General features: G+C 43.8%; 1 protein-coding gene across 3 annotated transcripts in view; it reads right to left on the bottom strand.

Moving 5' to 3' along the window:
• The window catches only part of LOC111980466 (zinc finger and BTB domain-containing protein 16-A), a 124,472-nt gene that overhangs the window by 50,044 nt on the left and 50,392 nt on the right, over positions 1-24,036 (bottom strand). For all 3 annotated transcript variants that reach the window (XM_024011204.2, XM_024011202.2, XM_024011203.2), the window contains exon 3: positions 21,636-21,733. In XM_024011204.2, coding sequence (XP_023866972.1) covers positions 21,636-21,733 — 98 coding nt within the window. The remainder of the gene's footprint in view (positions 1-21,635; positions 21,734-24,036) is intronic.

Below are 24,036 nucleotides of genomic sequence, written 5' to 3'. Positions count from 1 at the left end.
CGTAATGCAGGCCTAAATGTACACCAATGTACTGAAAAAGTACCATCCACAGTTCACAAATGGTAGCCATGATTAGTGGGGGACCGTTTCTGTATCAAACATCTCTAGACCCAGAGCTAGTCACCGTGTCACTCCCCTGGCCCGGGAAGGTCATGGAATGTTCCAGGACATAAACACTTCTTTGAACTGTTGGAGCTGAGCGATAACCGTTGGATTTGGGTCTTGGCGAGCGGACGGGAGGCGGCAGATATTTTCCATATGAACCTGAGAGTCTGACCATGAGGTGAACCCTCGCCCCCCCATGACTATTGCAGGACACAGAAAACCCGCTGGATACAGCAATTGACATGTCTTTACAGTGCTGTAAATGCCTTTATTGCTTAGGAGAAATGGATGGAAGGCTGGGGGGGAAGTAAGGCGTTTTCGGTTGTCATTTGCCAGCTTTTATATTTGGCCTGGGGAAAAAGATGACTGTGTGAAGCCGGTTCCAACAGATGCCTCTAGATGCCTTTTAACAGTACCAGTCAAAAGTAACGGCCAATGTAAAAGAGTCCAGCCACTAAAAAGCAACCAAAGACAGGGCAACCTGGTATTCAAATGTAACAAAAGACAACAAGCTGTGGCCATAAAAGACATTCATGTGGTGCTGCTGTATTTGAGCCAGTATTGCAAAGATGGCATGAACAATTGGTTCAGAAGCCGTAGAAATGCTGCACAGTTCCTGACAAATGGGTGCTACAGTGTCTGCAGTGAAACAAAATGGTCACAGGGCTAGAAAGGGGAAACTGAAATGATGGCAGAGCCTGCTGCATACGCGCTCTCTCCACAGGTCAATAACCTGTAAAGATTTAGCATTTAGGGCCCATTATTTCCTGCTTTCAAGTCACACGTTGTCAAAGGAACTACTGGGTTTATTAAGGCCAGAGTAGAGTTAGGATGCCTGGGGGGTGGGGGCAGTAGGCAACAATTACCTCTGGGACAGTAAATGCGACAGGAAAAAGGAGGGAAAATATTTGTTTTGGGAGGGAAGACGGACAGAAATGTTTAACAGAAGACTTTAAAAATGCACAAACCCAAGATGGTAATAATCCCTTTTCAGTGGGATTGTGAGAGTTTCCGTAATACATTGCCAATAGCAAGGGGACTCTATGTACCTGAAGATTTGTTGGTGACAGCTGAACATCACTAATACAGATTATCCCTTGAAGACGAGAACAGTCTGAAATATGTGGACATCTGAAGTGCCAACTAGGAGCACATGGTCGCAGAGCCAACAGAAACAAACTGCTGATATGGCCAAGCAGAGATAATAGGAAATCCAAAAATCAAAACAACTGGAAATGTGGAAAACATGCAGCGTTTAACTGCACTCAGGTGCACTGATTTACATACTTGTTTATTTCGTTTGCATCCAAAATGATTTTTCACCCAGTTAAAAACGCACATAAAGTTTTATTGCCTACGAGTTCAAACGGAATGTGATATAAATTATACAAATTCCAAAAGTAAAAGTATTGAGTGAAAATACTTCACCTTAAATAGTCTAAAAACCTTCATCTTTGGCCAAGATGTCTGCCAAATGACAAAAGGAGTTTGCTGCTTGCTCTTTCCATTATGTCATTTGTTTTTCTGAGTGAGGGGGGACTGAGCCATAATATTTCCTAGCAAGAAGTGGAAAAGGGGAAAAAGTAGGGCGAGAGAAAGCGAGAAAAAAGAAAGTCAATTCCATAAACATTTTTTTCTTCACAAAAGTGGACAGCGTGACGGGCCATTAACTTCCTCACTAAAACTTTTTACAATGTCCTGCCACACATTCCAGATCTGCTGCCCTCTTCCTCTGAAGCAGCTCCTAGTCAGTCACTCTGCAGTGCACCACAGGACCCAGATATAGTAACGATAGAACCGACACTCGAGAAGTGACAGGCCATTGGCCGAGAGCCAACAAAGGCCAAGAATCAGCTGGGCAAAAATAGGCCAAGCTGCCACTGTACAGTCCTTTCTATACTGAACAAAAATATAAACGCAACATGCAACAATAAACAATTTTACTGAGTTCAGTTCATATAAGGAAATCAGTCAATTGAAATAAATAAATTAGGCACCTAATCTATAGATTTCACATTACTGGGCAGGGGACCAGCCATGGGTGGGGCCTGGCTCCCAAGTGGGTGGGTCTATGCCACTGGGGAGCCAAGCCCAGCCATTCAGAATTGTTTTTTTCCCCACAAAAGGGCTTTATTACAAACAGAAATACTCCTCGGTTTCATCAGCTGTCCAGGTGGCTGGTTTCAGACGATCCCGCAGGTGAAGGGGCGGAAGTAGAGGTCCTGGGCTGGAGTGGTTACACATGGTCTGCGGTTGAGAGGCTAGTTGGACGTATGGTAGATGGTAGAGAAATGAACATTCAATTCTCTGGCAACAGCTCTGGTGGACTCCCTCAAAACTTGAGACATCTGTGGCATTGTGTTGTGTGACAAAACGGCATATTTGAGCATCCTTTTATTGTCCCAAGCACAAGGTGCACCTGTGTAATGATCATGCTCTTTAACCAGCTTTTTGATATGCCACACCTGTCAGATGAATAGATTATCTTGGCAAAGGAAAGGGATGTAAAAAAAATTGTGCACAACATTTGAGAGAAATAATCATTTTGTGCATATAGAACATTTCTGGGATCTTTTATTTCAGCTCATGTAATATGAGACCAACACTTTACATGTTGCGTTTATATTTATGTTCAGTATAGTTCATCTATAACTACATTTTTGACACCTGAAGGGATAGTATAGTAGCTCCTTTGACTGTGCTCAGACTTGAAAGGCACTACTGGCTAGACGGCTCATCAATTTCACAGAGAGCAGAAGCATCTCCTCTGAGAGGCTTCCTGAGCCCCAAACGACAGACAGTTTACTCCAGTCAAAAATAGTCCTCCCTCTGCCTGACCACCAAGATTAGTATTCCGGGGCCATTTAATAGTTTGCAACAGTTAGAACATAATATCCACACTCTGCTTTTATGCTGCACCTCCTAGTGGAATTAGTAGCATAAAAGCAAGCCTTGTGTGTCCTGGCTACTTCCAGATGGCTTTGGGAGTGCTTTTATCTTTTTTTCCCCCCCTCTTTCACTTTCTCTCCCTCCCTTTTTTTTCATACATGAAAGCACCGTCTGCGGATCTTTGCTTAGCGGGTTGATTGTCTCTTCATCCCGAAGAAAAAATAAATTCTTAGAGTATTTCAGGAGGGAGTCTCTTCCATAAATGGGATTCATAGCTTTCTAATCTGTGCTGAGAAATTGATCTAAAACTTTCCCAGAGCTATCGTCCAACTTACATAATGCAATAAAGGCCATGCCTTGGAGGATATTTACTTTCATGGCCATTTACGTGGCAAACAAATCATGCTTTCTTTTCCTCGGTTGGCATTGTGGTAGCGTATGACAGAGTTTATTTCCGTCACAAAATGGCCCACAAAGATTAAATCCGACTCGTATATTTTTTAGGGGGGAATGTTGTGACAAGACCAATCTGGCCAATTAAGCAAGTGTCGTCAGTGTCATACCATATATATAGATTATTTCTTATTTATGAAAATCTACCAAGAACATATTGTATTGATAGTAAGCTTAGGTCTTAACCATAGAACATTTCTGCATACAACAGAATGCTATGTGCTTGATAGCAATGACAACTATGTGCAAAATATAATTTTTACATGGTTAACGGATTGTCACATAATTGAAGGGTGCAGACTCAATGAAGTCTGGAATGGTGGTCAGGTCTGACATGGCACATTTCCCTAATACTATTACACAAACACAAAAGCCATGCATTTGCTGTGGTGACAGCTAATAGAAAGACTAAAGTGCATGGTTGTGGGATCATTTTAGGACACGCGACAGTGCTCTCCCACACTCACTGGAACCTGCTTAAACACCCAGACTGCCTCGGGGAAAAAAAGAAAAAAAAAAGTTTGCCTGCACTGTCAAACTCGACTGGCCCAGCTCTGCCGGTGCCAACAAATTCCTCTCCTAATTTCAGTCACAGATAAACACTAGATAATCTTATAGCCACTGCAATGTATGAAACATGGTTATGTCATTAGAACAACAACGTCAGTGTTCTTCTGCTGAGCCAGATAGAGATTCAGTGGCATTTCATGATAAGGGCTGATTTTTATCCTTCCCAGATTTGTTTTCCTTTTCTGAGAAAATCCTTCTAATTGAGATATTTTGATGCGGGTGTGACGTAGTCTGATTAGTCAGGTCACACGTTCTCTCACTCTGCCCATTTACACCAAGGTTGGTCGTACTCTCTCCAGCCAACTCTGTCCTCTGGGTGAGTAGGTTAATCAGTTGGTTATTATTTTTTGATATGCAGTCAACACAGGCAGCCACAGACTCATTGACAGTGATCATTCAGACTGTTTAATATACAGACAGTTCGTCGGACTGACATGTATGGTTACTAACTGAAGCTACAACTAGGCTTGGGCAGTATACTGTACACCAGGGCATTTTTAAATACACAGGGTATGATTTTCAATACAAATGGTTTTGAATATTTGTATGTTTAAATAAACACACATGCACGCACACACGTGCACGCACACTATGTGTAACCCCAGTCAGATGTCCCCCCAGCGTGTGGGTGTGCATGCGTGTCTGCGGCTTTCTGGGCGATGAAAGGGAGTGGGCTCTGGGCCTGACAAAAACACCAATCCATACTGGCCACAGGCTCCTCTCCAATCTATTTCTGCTCAGCTGGTTTTAAATGAAGTTATTATGACTCATTAAAATGCCCGCAAGCTTGTGGAAGTCGGCCAATTACGATTTAAATTTAGCCTCTCTCACAACCAAGCGCGCTCCCCCCACTCCTCCCTCCCCTAACCCCCCTCCAGTACACTTCTCTGGCTCTTTTATTGCATTGCTATCCCTCCCTCCCTCCCTTTTCGCCTGTTCCAACAACACATCACTGCTTTTCAACCACAGATTTACAGCTGGTATCAATTCCTTGATCTTTGAACACAAACAGAACCCAATACACAAACAAGTAATTTCTGCCTGGAGACATGCAAACAAATACACACAACTTCAAAAAGGGGAGACAACTTGAGTTACGTTGTTTCCTTATGCCTGCAGATCCAAAAATGTTACTGTGAATAAAAAATATCTAACAAAAATAGTCGCCCCTCAATTGCATATACTTTCGGCCCAAAACGTTATGCATGTTGCTGGCTTCCTTGCAAGTATTTTTCTGACTCTAATCATGACTGCTTCACATCACTTCCTGAATATTGACTTCCATGTCTTGTTATTAATGGGACGAGGTTGACATTTAGGGGATCAGTGTTGATGCTATCATTCTATTTCGTAATTCTTTATTGCATTCCTCAGAACTTGCTTAGTGATAAGAATGATTATCTCTACCAATAAAGCAATACATGGCTGTGTCATTCTAACAGATCTATAGTGCCTGCCATTCCCTGTTTGGGCCATAAGCCCATGTCAAGGATCTTCCACTGAAAAGGGACTCCAAAAATAAAATGCAAACCATGCAATGAAGTTCACCTGATCCTTGTACAGCCCCTTGAGCAACGTTCACCATTCTGGGAATGAGGTGCACTTCTTTTCAAACAGCCCTCCCCAACCCCAACACAGCATGGTGAACCTAACACATGTGTTCTCCCTTGTAGACGTGCTTCTGTGCCTTCTCCCCCTCTCTGAAGTGTGTGTCGAGGTGTATGTGTGTGTTCTCTGCCATATCACTTGTTTCTTTTCAGCATAACAAATTAATCAAAACCCCCCTTTCCTTTCCAGTGAGTGACACCCACCCACCCCCTTTCCTCCCGTCTCTGACAGGAGCTGCTCAGAGGGAGAAAAAAAAAAGAATGAACCATATCCAACATTCTATGGGCTGTGTTCTGTTTTAGAAAGGCACACAGTGTACTGTGCAGCTCATAAAACTCTAAAACATCCTCCAGACGCTGCCGCAATCACCCTCCATCAAAACACTCACTGCACTCACCCTCCACACAAAACACACCATCTCGCATACAAAAATAAGAGCCGGCATCGAGCTGAATACCAAATCAGCCCATTAGAGCACAGGGGCACTCGCTACTTAGCAACCAAAGGGATTTAAAGCTGCAATACCCTGACAACAAAGGAGTAAGGGAGTAAGATCAAGGTCTTTTTTTCTACATGGGTATTATGGGCTAGTTGGGAGCTTCCTTTTGGGTTTTCTTTTTAGCACCAGAGATGTTTCTTTAACTAGGTGATGGTTAACGGACAAGGCGATTTTTAATATCCCATTGAATCTTATGAATAAGGTGTCTTGTCGCCGAGGTAATTCGATGGGGGCTACTTGTGAAGTTGAAAGTGGTAAAAGCATCGTAAATCATTAAGTATCAATACGACTCAATCTCGTGTTAAGATCTGAAGCCGGGCCATATGTGTTTTGTAGTACTAGACATAATTATATGAACGGTACAATGAACGCCGAGAGAGACTCGTTTAGTAAGAACAGTCATAAAAACACACAAGGTCAGATATTGAATGACTGGCGCTCAAGTACCATATAATAGTAGGTTATTGAAACAGGATCCAATTTAGACAACATTCAGTAGTAATTAGTGGTTTACTATAATGATACAAACACTGTAGCACCTCACCTACTGGGGGAATAGTCTAGAAGCTTAAGAGAATGAAGAGAGATGGCCTTAAGGGACAAGCAAACTAAACTGGGCCATCCAGTTCCGTCATAGTGTAATGACAGATGACTAACAGTCAAAGGCGTCACCTCCCATTGTGTACAGTACAGTCAAATCAAATGTATTTATAAAGCCCTTATTACATCAGCAGATGTCACAAAGTGCTTATACAGAAACCCGGCCTAAAACCCCAAACAGCAAGCAATGTAGATGTAGGCCATCCTTGTCACATACTGTACAGCCTAGATAGACCATCCCTCTTCCAGAGGCTTATAGAGTGCAGCCAGGTAGATACATTGAGTTCTGGCTAAAATGGGGGCAGTTTACTGAAAGAACACTATTTCCTGCAGTCAAGTCTCATTTCAGGTGGATGGAGGTCTTAACTGGTTGCCTCCTGCCTCTCTGTGTGTGTGTGTGTGTGTGTGTGTGTGTGTGTGTGTGTGTGTGTGTGTGTGTGTGTGTGTGTGGGGGGGGGGGGGTCTGACTGGAAGCGCTTTTTGATGAGGAGAGAAGTTGCCGGACAATTACTGAGGCCATTATAGCCAGGGATCCAATCGTCTCTTCTGGACCTTTGTAATGGAGGCAGATTTATGCCCCAAATAATTCAAGTGTTGTTTTAAATAGGGGTTTAATGTACATCAACAGGTCAGGGGAAGTATTATGGGTTTAAACCACCAGAGAGGAGTTAGGGCACACGGCCAAACAGAAGCTTGGCCCATTTATCCATGCCGTCTGTCATCCTGTGCTAATGTACTGGAGGGAGGGAGGAGGGGAGGGAGGAATGGGGGCGGTGAGCTATGGTGTCAGCTGTTGTGAAAAATATACATGTAAATCGCGGGGCTTTTTCTTTTCTCCTTTTTCCCCCCAAAACTTTTAATAGAGCTTTACCTCCACAACACCCACCACGTCCGCCCCCCCCCCACCCCCGTCCTGATTCACAAGGCCCTTCACTATTTTGGAATATGTGGCTTGGAAGGCAGTCAAGTTCCATTAATTTCTGGTTTGGGTACAGTATGTTCTTGGACACATCTGCGAGTGATCATAAACACGCTGGAATGCTGGCAGAACATCCAGACCTGCCGGCACAACCATGATGTCATCACTGTGAGGGAAGAGCTGGAGTGGGGCCAAGAAAGCTCCGCCGAGCCGCTCCACTATACTCTACTCTACTCCTCGCTCGCTCTCTGTTCTGCTCCCACGGCAGTGAGACAGATGAGAGAGAGAAAGAAAGAAAGAGAGAAAGAAAGAGAGAAAGAAAGAGAGGCAGAGAGAGAGAGAAAGAAAGAGAGAAAGAAAGAAAGTGAGGCAGAGAGAGAGAGAAAGAGCAACACTTTCACCTGGGCTTTTCTCTTCATCCCCCCTACTTTCTCTTTCCCTCTCCCCAGCACTCGTTTTTCTAAATACCTCACATTTTTCAATGTCTTAATGCTTTAGCCATTTATATGGCGCGCACAAAGAAGTGGGAGCAGGTGTCAGTCAGGTGCACTGAGAGTTAACTAGCAGATTATGTCAGGGTTGACATGAGGTGGGCTGCAGGAAAGAGGGGGAGGTCCAAGATCTTGGCTCGTGGCTCCTCTGCTCTGTAATGGCAAACCAATAGAGGTGTGCAGTTTGATATTTAGAGTCAGCTCAAGGTTTTTTAGGTTGCCAGAGTGTTAACTTTTAACACTGTAACCCAAGTAAGGGTTAGAGCAGGAAGACCGACAGAAAAGACAATGCAATGCTAACAATGGGAGCAGAAGAATCCCCCCAGGGCTGATACCGTGGGACAAACAGTGAGCCATCGCAGAAATATCTGGCAACCCCAAAAAAGGTGACTGTCCTTCCTGGCTGTGGCTGGCTGGCTAACCGAGTTTGAAACCAGCAAAACAAGCTTTGGAGACATTTTGAAGTGTCAGTGAGGGGGGATAATATGTCAAAGTGAAAATAACAGTACACACACGTAACCTCAGAGTGCAGGAGTCAAGCTGTACTGTCATGTTCCAGCAGACATGACACCCTTTTCCTGATAGTCCACCGGCAGTAATATCCCCCATGTGATCCTGGCTGGGTCTCGCCGTCTGGACGTAATGTGCCTTTGTGTGTCTGTATTAGAGGCAGTGTGTGTTTCTGAGTGCATGCGTGTGTATTTGCGGAGTGTGTGTGTGCGTGGTGAGGGAGGGGGCCTGCTGCCGGACGAGACTACTCTCTAGCCTAGCTCAGACGGCTGAGCTAATGAAGTCAAGCGAGGTCCAGAGCTGGGTCCCCCTGGAGAATAGAGCCCAGACTTAATCAGGCCGGGGCGGCCAGGACGGGCCTGCTAATGACACAGCCCTGGGAGTCTGGACGGCGTGCACACGTGGCCCTGTGTGTGTCTGTCTACTGTATGTAATTTAATCTAGTTTCTGTGTGTGCATGTGTGTGCGCACAGCATGCCTGTCCATTAAAACATTCAATCAATCAATTCAGTCATCTATCTCAGTACAAGTTCAGTTGGCTTTGCAAGCCAAAGCTCATATAGGGTTTCATTTCTGCTACTTCACAGCCTATACAGTTGGTTAATCTGTGAACTCTTGGCTGTTACTGTAAACAGAGGATTAGAGCTTTTGAATCTAGAAAAGACGTTGAGATAAAAACTTGCTTTGATGGTGCATTATTTCCGCTCACTGAGCCTGAACAGCCATGGTTTGGAGAAGAGGAATAATTACATCATATAAAGCATCCATGTGCTTTACAAAATGTAACTATAAATCATCTAAGTCTGTGGGCCAACTGGTACCAAGACTATTCCACAACACTCTACCAACAGGGATACCAGGGCATCTCACATCACACCTCCCTAAAGGGCCTGAGTTTCTCCCTTCCCTGTTCCCAAACAGCAAAGTCACTGTTCATCCAGGCCACTCTGCCTTCCCCTCGCGGGCTCCCAGGACGCGGTGACCTTAACTTGGGGAGAAACACAGGCACACGCCACTCCTTTATTGGGCCCACGGCCCACCGAGGCCCACTCATCAGCTTACCGTATCGGTGCTAGACATCCACCAGACTCCTCTTACATTCAACAGTTACCCCCCTCTCTCTGATGGCTCAACCACCGCCACGGCAAACACTAACTGCTCGACAGACAATAATACATTAAAAAATCCCCACTCATAACAAACACTAGAAAAAAAACTGGCACAAGACTCACTGTACATACTGTACCCTCGGCTGTGGCAGGCAGCCCAGACTGGCGAGCTGCCAAGTCCCCGATAAAACAAGCACACAGAGGGAGAGAGAGAGACACAGACAGAGAGAGAGAAAGGGAGAGAGAAGAGAATGTGAGTGAGACAGGCTGCACTTGCGGACTGGAGCAGGGAGGGGAGGGGCAGCGACGGCTGAAAAGGTAAACATCCCCACACAGTAGACTGTGCATACCAACAAGCATTCCTCCCCCTCCTCCCTCCCGCCTTCCATCTCTCTTTCACTCTCTGTCTGTATGTCTGAGGCTAGGTGAACGGTGGGGGCTGGTTTTGGGGGGGGGGGGGCAGATACAGGGACCTGTGAGCTGTCATTTCAGAGAGAGAGATGATAAAAATCAAGACACGCACTGAGGTCGGGATGGAAAAGAAGTTGAAAGTCTGAGGCAAAAAAAATATCAAAGGGCCTCGGCTCGTCGCTCGTCTCTCCCTAACCGTCGCTGTCTTGATAGAAGCGCCTGTCTGCTTTACGCCAGACCAAAGCTCCAATGAGTCAACACTGACATGTACACAGCACAGGTTGGCATTGTGCGTCAAGCCAGCCAGCCCTGCGAAAGTTTCAGCGCTTGAGCTAAAAATACACTGCCCACATCCTTCACTCACTTTTCATTGTTGAGGGGAATCATTTCTTGCGGTTCTTCCTAGAGTTTCAAATGTGTGTGAAAAGGCAGGCAGACGGTTGTTTGCCATTTCCTTTTTTAGCTTGCCACTCATTGACAACTTCAATGAATTACAGAGTATTTCTGGAGGGTGGCCAAGAATTTGTCAGGTCAGAGTATTTACCTACTCACCTGTTGAAAGCAGTCAGCTTTATCATTCAGTAACCACTTCATACTAGTCATGACTCACAGCTCTGATAATGATTGGACCAATGATCTCCTGAATGACTTGGTTAATTATGATGCTAGACCAGATCTGGACTCAATCAGGATGGGGAAACTAAGGCCAACCAGGTCTGCCTTTACTCTGCAGCCTAGGTGCTAAAGACTTGTTTCCACAGGCACCAGGGAGCTAAGCGAGCCATAGTAAAACCCTCTTTTGAAGTCTTCTCCAGTCTTTCTCTGAGGCAAGGAGAAGCGGCTGAGCCCGGGATTACCCGACTCATTTTAAAACTTCCACATTCCCCTAAGGATTGCTTGATTACACGCACCGTCTTACTGTCGCAGCAGGAGTTGCCTGAGGTGGCAGTGTACAATACAAACTCTGTTGAATTTCAGAGAGAAGAAGAAACTCAATGTTGTGTCATGGGATTTTGGCTCCAGGATCTGAGAAACTGGGGAGTCTGGGAGAATGTGTTGGGGTCTCCGACCTGCAGTGTGTTTATTACACTGTTGTAGTCATAAATGTCACAGCCAGCTTTAATACAGTCTTTCCGAGTAGCGAATGTGTAGTAGTGGGGATTTGGAAAGGGATTCTAAAATAAACATAATATATTTCCTTAAAGCTGTATTTTTACATGCTGAGTCGTGCACAGAGCCAATTCACCGGCACAGCGTGAGGCGTCATTCATCTCCCCGCCGCAACATGGCGGGAGAGCCACCTCAGCGACAAATCAAAACGTGTGTTGCTACATCCTGGGGTCCCAGACTCCGGCATTAATTGCGTGATACTAATTTGTTTGTTCAAAACCCCTTTGAAATATGACTGAGGGAGAACAAACAACGGTGACATGACATCTCTCATTTACATATAATAGGAGAGAAACGAACAACACTTGACTGACTGACTGTTGTGTTTCCAGTGTGGAAGGAACATCATGTGGTCGTATGTGGAAACATATGTAAATCAAATTAAATGTTATTTGTCACATGCGCCGAATACAACAGGTGTAGGTAAACCTTACAGTGAAATGTTTACTTACAAGCCCTTAACCAACAATGCAGTTTTAAGAAAATATTCCCCCCCAAAAAAGAGTAAGAGATAAGAAAAACAAATAATTAAAGAGCAGCAGTAAATGACAAGTGGGGCTATATACGGGGGCACCGGTGTCCAGGTAATATGTACATGTAGGTAGAGTTATTAAAGTGACTATGCATAGATAATAACAGCGTAGCAGCAGTGTAGAGAGGGGGGGGGGGGGGGGGAAKAATGCAAATAGTCTGGGTAGCCATTTGATTAGATGTTCAGGAGTCTTACGGCTTGGCTTGGGGGTAGAAGCTGTTTAGAAGCCTCTTGAACCTAGACTTAGCGTGCCGACCTAGACTACCGCTTGAGGGGCAGTAGCAGAGAGAACAGTCTATGACTAGGGTGGCTGGAGTCCCATATGTCGTGTGGGTGGGCAGGAGGTTGGATCAGGCCAACACGTGGAGGGGTAAGGGGAAACCTACACAACAGGGAACCCAGAGTCCAATGGCTTTTACAGACCGTGTATAAACCATCTGCACTTAAGGCCCTAGGAAGAGAGGAGTCCAATAAAGAAAAAAGCCCAACTGCACTAAGTAGGCCCTGAATCCACAGGCTGTCCGTGGCCAGTGTCAGCCTGGCTGGATCAATAGCCGCTGTGTGTTGAATTACATGGCTTTTAGATGGCTAATGCCATGGCCCAGGCCCTAAACCAATGGGGCCAGAATCTCCACTGAATGTTGATTTAAAACCACTGCTGCCCGATGTAAATCCAGAAATATACATCTCATGTTATGGGTCTTTATCAGTTCATTAAATCATATCCGTGAGTACTACACTGAACACAAATATGAACGCAACATGCAAAGTGTTGGTCCCATGTTTCATGAGTTGAAATAAAAGATCCCAAAAATGTTCCATACACACACAAATATTATTTCTCTCCTGTTAGTGATCATTTCTTCTTTGCCAAGATAATCCATCCACCCTACAGGTGTGGCATATCAAGAAGCTGATTAAACAGCATGATCATTGCACCTTGTGCTGGGGACAATAAAAAGCCACTCTATAATTTGCAGTTGTGTCACACAACACAATGCCACAGTTATCTCAAGTTTAGGGAGCGTGCAATTGGCATGCTAATTGCAGAAATGTTCACCAGAGCTGCTGCCAGAGAATGTAATGTTCATTTCTCTACCATGAGCCTCCTCTAATGTAGTTTTAGGGAATTTGGCAGTACGTCCAACTGGCCTCACAACCGCAGACCATGTGTAACCATGCCAGCCCAGGACCTCCACATCTGGCTTCTTTACCTGTGGGATCATCTGAGACCAGCCACCCGGACAGCTGATGAAACTGGGGGTTTGCACAACTGAATAATTTCCGCACAAACTGTCAGAAACCGTCCCAGAGAAGCTCATCTGCGTGCTCGTCGTCCTCACCAGGTTCTTGACCTGACTGCAGTTCGGCATTGTAATCGACTTCAGTGGCCAAATTATCAACTTTGATGGCCACTGGCATACTGGAGAAGTGTGCTCGTCACGGATCAATCCAAATTCCAACTGTACCAGGCAGATGGCAGACAGCATGTATGGCATCGTGTGGGCGAGCGGTTTGCTAATGTCAACGTTGTGAACAGAGTGCCCCATGGTGGCGGTGGGGTTATGTTATGGGCATGTATAAGCTAAGGAAAATGAACACAATTGGATTTTATTGACGGGAATTTGAATGCATAGAGATACCTGAGACACATTGTCTTGCCATTCATCCACCTCCACCACCAAATGTTTTAACATAATGCACAGCCCCATGTCGCAAGAATCTGTACAGAATTCCTGGAAGTTGAAAATGTCCCAGTTCGGGGGTGCGGTTTCAACATGGCTACGTAAAGACATGTTCTGAGGCCTCTCCACTAAGGGTTGATAGTTAAAAGGTTAAAGCATAAACGTTTTAACCTTTTAACTATCAAAATGGGGTGGCATTCTTGGACATGTCTGGAACCTGGAAAACAAGATGAAACGGTAAACAAGAAGACACGAAGACTAGTAACAAGATGGCGGATGCTAACGTTATGGAGATGCTAGTCACCATCCACGCAGAAATGGTTACACTACGCTCTGACTTCATGACCAAATTTTGTTCCTTTGTGTCAAGTCTAGGAGCTGAAATTATAACAGAAGTCCAGTCAGATATGGCAACACTACATAGAACTATCACGACACAAACCAAAACAATTAAGGATATGGAAATGTTGTTGACTGACATCGATAAGCGGCTTACCGAATTGGAGACCAAAACTGACGTGCTTACATCCGAGAACGTGAAGCTAAAGGTTAGTCTAGATGAACAGGAAAATCGTTCCCGGACACAGAACATAAACTCAGCAAAAAAAGAAACGCCCTCTCACTGTCAACGGCCCTAGCCCTCACTCCGATCCAACAGGTCCCAGACGTGCTCAATGGGATTGAGATCCAGGCTCCTCGCTGGCTATGGCAGAACACTGACATTCCTGTCTTGCAGGAAATCACTCACAGAATAAGCAGTATGGCTGGTGGCATTGTCATGCTGGAGAGTCATGTCAGGATGAGCCTGCAGGAAGGGTACCACATGAGGGAGGAGGATGTATTCCCTGTAATGCACAGCGTTGAGATTGCCTGCAGTGACAACAAGCTCAGTCCGATGATGCTGTGACACACCGCCCCAGACCATGACGGACCGTCCACCTCCAAATCGATCCTGCTCCAGAGTACAGGCCTCGGTGTAACGCTCATTCCTTCGACAATAAACGCGAATCCGACCATCACCCCTGGTGAGACAAAACCGCGACTCGTCAGTGAAGAGCACTTTTTGCCAGTCCTGTCTGGTCCAGCGACGGTGGGTTTGTGCCCATAGGCGACGTTGTTGCCGGTGATGTTTGGCGAGGACGTGCCTTTACAACAGGCCTACAAGCCCTCAGTCCAGCCACTCTCAGCCTATTGCAGATAGTCTGAACACTAATGGAGGGATTGTGTGTTCCTGGTGTAACTTGGGCAGTTGTTGTTGCCATCCTGTACCTATCCTGCAGGTGTGATGTTCGGATGTACCGATCCTGTGCAGGTGTTGTTACATGTGGTCTGCCACTGCAAGGACGATCAGCTATCCGTCCTGTCTCCCTGTAGCACTGTCTTAGGCGTCTCACAGTACGGACATTGCAATATATTGCCCTGGCCACATCTGCAGTCCTCATGCCTCCTTGCAGCATGCCTAAGGCACATTCACACAGATGAGCAGGGACCCTGGGCATCTTTCTTTTGGTGTTTTTCCAGAGTCAGTAGAAAAGCATCTTTAGTGTCCTAAGTTTTCATAACTGTGACCTTAATTGCCTACCGTCTGTAAGCTGTTAGTGTCTTAACGACTGTTCCACAGGTGCATGTTCATGAATTGTTTATGGTTCATTGAACAAGCATGGGAAACAGTGTTTAAACCCTTTACAATGAAGATATGTGAAGTTCTTTACATTTTTATGAAATTTCTTTGAAAGACAGGGTCCTGAAAAAGGGATTTCTTTTTTTGCTGAATTTACATGTGGTCGCAATCCCAGAAGGGACGGAAGGGCGCAATCCTATGGAGTTCATGGCCTCTGTTCTGCAAGACGTCCTCGGCAGAGAGACTTTTGACAGACTTTTGACAGGCCTCCAGTCATCGACAGGGCGCATCGCACTCTAGCGGCAAAACCACAGCTCACCCAAAGCAATGCTGGTCCGCCTACATTACTTCCAGACCAAAGAGAAAATTATTCGGACATCCCACGAAAGAGGACAGCTGAACTACAATGGCAAGCGGATCCATATCTTCCCAGATTACTCGGCAGACCTGGCAAGACGCAGAGCTGCATACAAAGATGTGAAAGCCCAACTTCACAAGGCAGGAGTCAGATTTGGGCTGATACACCCGGCTAAACTGAGGATTACTTTCCAGGGAGCTAGCCAAACATTTGATGACCCCCAGTCTGCACTCACCTTCTACCGGAACAATATCCACTCAGCAGCACATAACCCAGATCCGTGAAGGCTGCTAGTTATGTTATTAGGGTGCACACATGGTCAGCTTATGGATGTGAACGTGACTAACTTTTATTTGCCCTTTTTGGCCAGTCCATGCACTGTATATAGATGGCTGACTACCTCGGGATGGAACCGTCTACCATGCCATACAAAGTAATCGCTAATAAGCGTTATTGTGTAATGTAACTAAGCTTTTCATTTACAGAACTGAGGTTCTTTTCCATTTTTCCATGAATGAATAAGTCCAAGCCAAATGACGTTCCTGTTAATTTGCTCCTTTAGTTGGGCCTCAAGGTAGGCAAAGGGGCATAATTAGTCTATATTCATTTATTTTAGGCATGCGATTTGTATTTTTTAAATGTTATTACAGTATATAGGCTAGGCTACATGTGACTATGGTGTGTGTTCAGCACGTGCATATGAGTGCAATAGTGATAATGCTTAGGACAATTTAAAATATTAGGCTATTCATTTTTCATCCACATGTCCATAGATCTATGTTAATTCGCCTTTATTCAACATAGGACAGGGTGAATTTTTTTTTCTTTCTTAAAAACACTTAATGTGCTTCCTGTTAGTAGCGTGACAGAAAATAGTGTAGGTGCTATTTTTGGTTCTGTCGTTTAATTTTGGGACTTGGCAGTGGGGTTTAATTTTTTTAATTTGTAGGTTTTATTTTAGTTTCGGGTTACACAAGCGTGTTATTAATTGTTTTGTTTTTGTGATGCACTACTCATTCTGGATTTAGTCTAATACCACTGTAATATAAACAGTTAATTTAAAGCAGTCTCCTGGAATGTTCGGGGCAGTGGGCATGTGGTCAAGATGAAGAAAGTTCTAACATCCTTAAAAAGGAAAGGGTTTCAATTGCGATGCTACACAAGACCCATTTATCTTCAACAGAACACGCTAAGCTGAAGAGAGACTGGGTGGGCCAGGTGTACTTTTCTTCTTTTAGTTCAAACAAAAGAGGCACTGCCATCTTTGAAAATAAAAACGTCAGTCTCCCAAGTGGCACAGTGGTCTAAGGCTCTGCATCGCAGTGCAAGCTGTGCCACTAGAGATTCTGGGTTCGAGTCCAGGCTCTGTCGCAGCCGGCCGCGACCGGGAGACCCATGGGGTGGCGCACAATTGGCCCAGTGTCGTCCGGGTTAGGAGAGGGATTGGCTGGCAGGGATGTCCTTGTCTCATCGCACACTAGCGACTCCTGTGGCGGGCCGGGCGCAGTGCACGCTGACATGGTCGCCAGGTGCACGGTGTTTCCTCCGACACAAAGGTGCAACTGGCTTCCGGATTAAGTTGGCATTGTGTCAAGAAGCAGTGTTGGGTTGTGTTATGGAGGACGCACGGCTCTCGACCTTCACCTCTCCCGGGTCCGTACGGGAGTTGCAGCGATGAGACAAGACTAACTAAGAATTGGATACAGCGAAATTGGGGAGAAAACGGGTTAAAAAAAGGTATTAAATAAAAAAAGGTAAAAATAAGAAAAGAAAATGTCCAATTTATATTTTAGCACCAAGATACAGACCCTGAAGGACGGTTTATTTTCATTATAGGTAATATACTTCAACATATTACTATACTAAATGTATATGGCCCGAAAGCAGACTCCCTCAAATGTATGTCTGACATGATTTTATTATTTAATCAATACTGAAAGGGACTTGGGTTTATTTCAGGAGATTTTAATTGTACTTTGGGTAAATTGGATAAATCATCAACTGCTCCAGCCTCGAATCATTGAGCCTCAAATCCTCTCAGAAACATGTGTGATTCATCTGGTTTAGTAGACGTATGGAGAGAGCTAAATCCTAATGTCAGAGACTATACTTTCTACTTTAGACCCCATATTTCATATTCTGGATTGAACAATTTTTTAGGCCCTCTACTTACATGCATATTGTCCAGTCATGTGCTATTGGTTCTATAGTCATTTCTGACCATGCCCCAGTGTATATAGATATTGAAATTGGCAAAACAATCCCCAAAAACGAGATGTCTCTGCTTAACAATGAAGGATTCTGCTCTGTGATCAAAGATAAATTATCACATTACTGTCTCGACAATCAACTCTCTCCTATCTCAGCTGCAACTATCTGGGATGCTGCTAAATAAACTATAAGGGGTCATATAATTTCCCAAGCCTCTATCATCAAGAAGCTTAGAATGGAAAATAGGAAAAAATTGGAGGCTGTAAAGCATTTAGAACTTCTTCATAATCAACCACCAACCCAGGTGAACTGGAATTCACTAGCTTGTGCTAAGGCCAAACTCAATTTAGAGCATACAAAGCATGTAAAAAAAAAACGGTTGATTTTTACCAAGCAAAAATATTATGAGTTTGGTAACAGTCTGAGCCGTCTACTTGCACACCAACTTAAAAAATAACAGAATGAACGATTGATTAAGTCTATATGGATGGCAGATGGCTCCACTTCTTATGATCCATTGCTTATCAATAATACGTTTTGCGACTTCTATAATTCTCTTTATACTTCACTATGTACAAGATCGAACAATGAAATGACAAAATATCTGATTAAGATCCCCCCCGAGTGTTGCAGCCGTCTAAGGCACTGCATCTCAGTGAGAGAGGCATCACTACAGACCCTGGTTTGATTCCAGGCTGTATCACAACCGGCAGTGATTGGGAATCCCATAGGGCGGCGCACAATTGGACCAGCATTGTCTGGGTTAGGGTTTGGCCGGGGTAGGTCGTCATTGTAAATAAGAATGTGTTCTTAACTTGCCTAGTTAAATAAATATATAAATAAATAACACACACACAAGTTTGGGGTCACTTAGAAAAGCACCTTTTTTGTCCATTAAAATAACAAATTGATCAGAAATACAGTGTAGACATTGTTAATGTTGTAAATGACTACAGTAGCTGGAAACAGCAAATTTATGGAATATCTACATAGGCGTACAGAGGCCCATTTTCAGCAACCATCATTCCTGTGTTCCAATGGCACGTTGTGTTTGCTAATCCAAGTTTATAATTTTAAAAGGCTAATTGATCATTAGAAAACCCTTTTGCAATTATGTTAGCACAGCTGAAAACTGTTGATCTGATTAAAGAAGCAATAAAACTGGCCTTCTTTAGACTAGTTGAGTATCTGGAGCGTCAGCATTTGTGGGATCGATTACAGGCTCAAAATGGCCAGAAACAAATAAAAAAAAATCTGAAACTCGTCAGTCTATTCTTGTTCTGAAAAATGAAGGCTATTCCATGCGAGAAATTGTTAAAAAACTGAAGATCTTGTACAACGCTGTGTACTACTCCCTTCACAGAACAGGGCAAACTGTCTCTAACCAGAATAGAAAAAGGAGTGGGATTTTTCAGTACATAATACACTCTTAGCTTTGAAAGATGCAAGGAGGTACTTGCAGATTCCAGACCATATCCCTCTGGTCACCGATTGCCCTTAATTCAGATTCTTCTCCCCCCCCAAAAAAAAGGAGTATTGAACTTCTGGACTGACCTTTCGCCTTTATTTACTCAGGACACTCTTAAATCGTTTCAACAGATAAAAACTGAGTTTGACATTCCAAACAAAAATGTGTTTAAGTACCTACAACTTGGATACTTCATAGAGGATCAGAAGAAAGTCGATATACTACGTTTTCAAATTACTGAAGGTTGAAAAACTATGAGAATCCTACTGTTCGTAGAGTTTTAATCTCCGACATTCTATTTTATTGAACAGAAGTGCCTCATCCTATGACGCGTTGAGACATGTTTGGGAGAGAGACATTGGACATGCATTTGGTGAGGAAGAATGGGCTTCTAACTGCGAAAGGGTCTACCCCAAATGCACCTCCATAAGCATACAATAACTACATTTCAAATGTTTTCATAGAACCTACTTTACACCTGTCTGCCTTCACAAAATGTTTCCCAATGCATCACAGTTACGTTTCAAATGTAAACAGGATACTGGCACCTTCATGCACATTTTTTTGGTACTGTAGCAGAATCCAGTCTTATTGGAATGATATTAATTTACACATCAAGAAGATTTGCAATTTGCAATTGATCTTTTCCTCTACTTAGATTGTAAATGTTGCGTTTGACCCGGACTCTGAACGTCTGTTCAATACCCTTGTTTACTTAGCCTAAAAATGTATAGTGTTATTATGGTCCACGCCTGATGTACCATCTGCGAGAATATGTCTTTCTCAAGCTTCTGCTATTATACCCCTAGAGACGCTTACCTTTGATTTACACTAAAGTCTGATACATTTTGGAAAATCTGGTCTCCATTGTGGTCCTATGTAGAAAACCTCCCATAAATGCCCCATGTTATAATTGTGATGTTTGTATATATTTCTTTCTCAATTTTATGACTGCCTTTTTGTGTAATGTTTTGCTGTATCCTTATTCGTTTTATTGTACTTTGTGTGGTTGTCTATGGAAAATAACATTCTCCTAATAAGATGATTACAAAAAAGAAAAATGTCCCAGTTCTTCCATGGCCTGCATACTCGCTACATGTCACCATTGAGCACGTTTGGGATGCTCTGGATCAACGTGTACGACAGCGTGTTCCAGTTCCCGACAATATCTAGCAACTTCGCACAGCCATTGAAGAGTAGCAGTACAACATTCCACAGGCCACAATCAACAGCCTGATCAACTCTATGTGAAGGAGAAGTGTAGCGCTGCATGAGGCAAATGGTGGTCACACCAGATACTGACTGGTTTTCTGACCCAAGCCCCTATTGTTTTTTAAAAGGTATTTGCATATCTGTATTCCCAGTCATATGAAATCCATAGATTAGTACCTAATGACTTGATTTCAATTGACTGATTTCTTTATATGAACTGTAAAATTGGTGCGTTTATATTTTTGTTCAGTGTAGTTATCCCATTTCAATATCAAGCCTGTACACAGCCAATACTCTTGAGTCGATATTCACACAATAGTAAGAAATTCCCCTCGACCACGCCCACAAATTAGGAAAAAAACAAAACATTCTATCCCATTAACCCCCAGTGTAAATGAACCAACTTCGTCGTACATTTTTTGTAAGACAGAAATAACAAAAGATGCCGAGAAGCTGCTGTGTTGTTCAATGTACCATGTAACCAGGTCAAAAATCCCAACCTACGGTTCGCAATGCTCCGACTTAAGGATATAGAGCCTGCACGAATAGCACTGTGGCTTCCGGCTACTTGGCGTGGGAAATTGTGGGGACCTGGTGTCCAGGTAGGCTACACGTAGCTATGTATAGTCCGTTTAACTCCACTCACTACTTGCATCTGTATAATCTGTTTTTTGGTGATGTTGGTCTTGGCTAGCTTAATGTTCCGGTTGGTAGCTAGCACTCACGTCATGAAAAGGGGCATGAGGGAGGTTCTACAATATTACGTAACGAGAACACTCGGGAGCAGGCGATGTTGAAAAGTAATCTTTAGACATGTACTTTTCTTGAATGAAGTTTTGTGACTGACTTAAACAAACACACAACAAGAAAACTCTAGTTTTTGCTGTGAGCCATTGGGGTAACGTTGGCGTTGTGGTAGGAACCCATGGGTTGTTTTCCACCAAAGCGGACTGGACCGCAATGTTCTATTCAATACCGACTGGGACTATATCAAATTCCATAATGTCATGTTCTAATATAGTGTAGAATGTAAACAAAAAAAGTAAAATTGTTTTGCTATGCATTGTTAAAATAGGGTATCACAGTGTATTACACAGTATTAAACACAGGATGAAAAATCTCTACATGTACAGTATTGTTTTTGTAAATACATGCAGTATAGATACACATTCATAGACAAATATCTATACAGACACACAAGTGTTGATTCTTACCTGAGTGAGACAGCAAGTGCATCCTAAGGCGTAGGCTGTCCAGGAAGCGTTTCCCACACAGCTCACATCCATAGGTCTTCATACCGCTGTGCAGCTTCCTGTAAAGACGAGGGAGAAGCGTATCTTCAGGACACTGTCTGGATTTTACAGTCAATATCAAAATCAGACGGAGAGATACATTCATGAATGAAACCTGTGAATTGCCATTCAGCTGCATACATCACTGTTCAGTGTTGCTCACAATGATATCCTTGTATTGTCAAACACTTTGCTTCTCAGATACTGTTAAGACAGCGTCACCGACCATGAATCAGTACATTAAAGCATAACAGTAAACGGAGCTCGACCTTATTCCAGCTATAAATCACTAACTGTTATTCCACTGGAGGTGTTATTGTGGCAAGCATGCACGCCTGTCATAGAATTGAAGCACATTGGATGGATTAGGTCCTATAAAGTGGACTATGATTTACACAGAGAGACGTACAAGGGAAGCCGGTTTACAATATGAGCCTTTATTATACCATGCCAGTTTTGAGTCCCCTTGTCAATTCCTATTATTTTGGACCGTTGTTATGGGAATGGCTCCTTTATCGCTCAGTCAAAATGGCCACCACCTGAAGGAAAACGTGTTGGTGCAGGGCTACATGGTTGTGGCCCAGAAGGTCAAGCCTAAACTAAGGGTCACTATTTAATTACACAGAAAAGGAAAATGGGGGTTAGATAACTATGCAACCTTGGACAACCTATGGGAAGATTTCAGTTTGGCGATGTGGTAGGAACCTTGACAACTCAATCTGTTGCAAAATCCTCAAACACCCCAGGGGCAGATCCAAAATTAGCTTTTGTTCAGATGTATCTAAATCTGTTCTGAAGCAATTAAAGGACACGGATTGGCAAACAATTGCCATTTTTGCAGATAGCCTCGCTAAGCCCCTCGAGAACTTCACACACACACACACACACACACACACACACACACTGTAGTTTGGCCATGTTATCTTTAAGACATATTGCATCCTTCAAGGAAGAGATAAGCCATTCTTGATCTGCTTGACAGTCCACACACACAGAACGACTTCAAACAATGCCGCGCTTAAGAACACAACGCTCAGAGAGAATGCTCAGGTCACCACCCCCCCATAAAATATACAAACATTCACCCCTAGCAGGTATGCCCTTTTATTGTTTTATTGATGTTCTTGCCTAAGTGGGTCTCGCCGGAGCACACTGACCGGCTCAAAGACCGCTGGCAATTTGTTAAAAATGGTAAGCCAAATGTATTTTTATTAGCATGCTTACAGCATTCCAGAATTGTTACCAGAGAAGTAATTATCTCATTGTTTGCACCTCGGCGCCAACTGTTGTATGTCTCAGAATGGGAAACAAAAGACATATGTTCCGGTTCTCACATTTCTATTCGTGCACAATTAAACTAAAGTCACCAAACTGTCGAAAGCTGAGAGAAAATGGTATGTAAAAAAGGATGTGAGTGAGAACTATGCACCAAAATAGTTTTCCTTTTTATGTTCAGGTGAGGAGCGGTTTTGTGTCGAGTGCATTGTACGCCTGAATGAAGTGATAATCAGAGCACTTCAAGCTGGATTGTCTCAGTATCAAATCAGACGACGGAAACAATTGTCTTAGTGTGCGAGTTCTCAGGGAAACAATACCCTTGATAAGGAGATCTGAACTTCGTAAACTTGACACAGCGATCCATCTTCGCGTCTCACAAAAGAGCAGAGGATGTTTGGGGAGTAAAATGACAATTGATTGATGTCATACGCCAAATCAAAATTGATTTACAGCTCCTGCTGCAAACGAGAGCAAGCCATCTGTGACAATGGTGGCAAGAATTATTAAGCAAGGAAGTCTGGTGTGACTTCAATTAAGATTAATTGATGGAAAAACGTTTTGAGGACCGAGTTTAAGGAGGGAGAGTGAAAAATCACAAATCAAAATAAACAAAAGGAAAAGGGGAGGGGGGGCGAGAGAGAGAGTGAGAAAAAGACTAGAAACCTTACAAAATCCTGATGGCTGGTTTAACAAGAGTAGGATTTGTGGAAAGACCTCGGCAAACAAAAGGAAGAATGAGGCAGCAAAGCCCTTTGGCAAGCTGTAAGTAATTAAAAAGGCCTGTAAACGTCTCCAAAAATAAAAGGGCACTTCAAAACGCGATGGCGGGCGAGCGGCTGTGGCAGGAGGGGAGCTGGGAAAAGACCAGGGGTCCGCGCACCTTGGGGACACTGAGTGATGCACACAAACACAACGTCTTACTGTAGGGGACTTTCAAAGGCCTTTTGTTGTGGACCCTCAATCTGGCCATTGTCCCCTGGTACAGAAAGCTGATGAAGAGTAGATGGACTTATTAAGGGGACTGCAAGGGGCTGGAGAGAGGGGA

Source organism: Salvelinus sp. IW2-2015, linkage group LG20 (genome assembly GCF_002910315.2).
Source record: "Salvelinus sp. IW2-2015 linkage group LG20, ASM291031v2, whole genome shotgun sequence".
NCBI lineage: Eukaryota > Metazoa > Chordata > Actinopteri > Salmoniformes > Salmonidae > Salvelinus > Salvelinus sp. IW2-2015.
The sequence above is the reverse complement of the archived record's forward strand: the minus strand, read 5'-3'. Positions and strand labels throughout refer to the sequence as shown.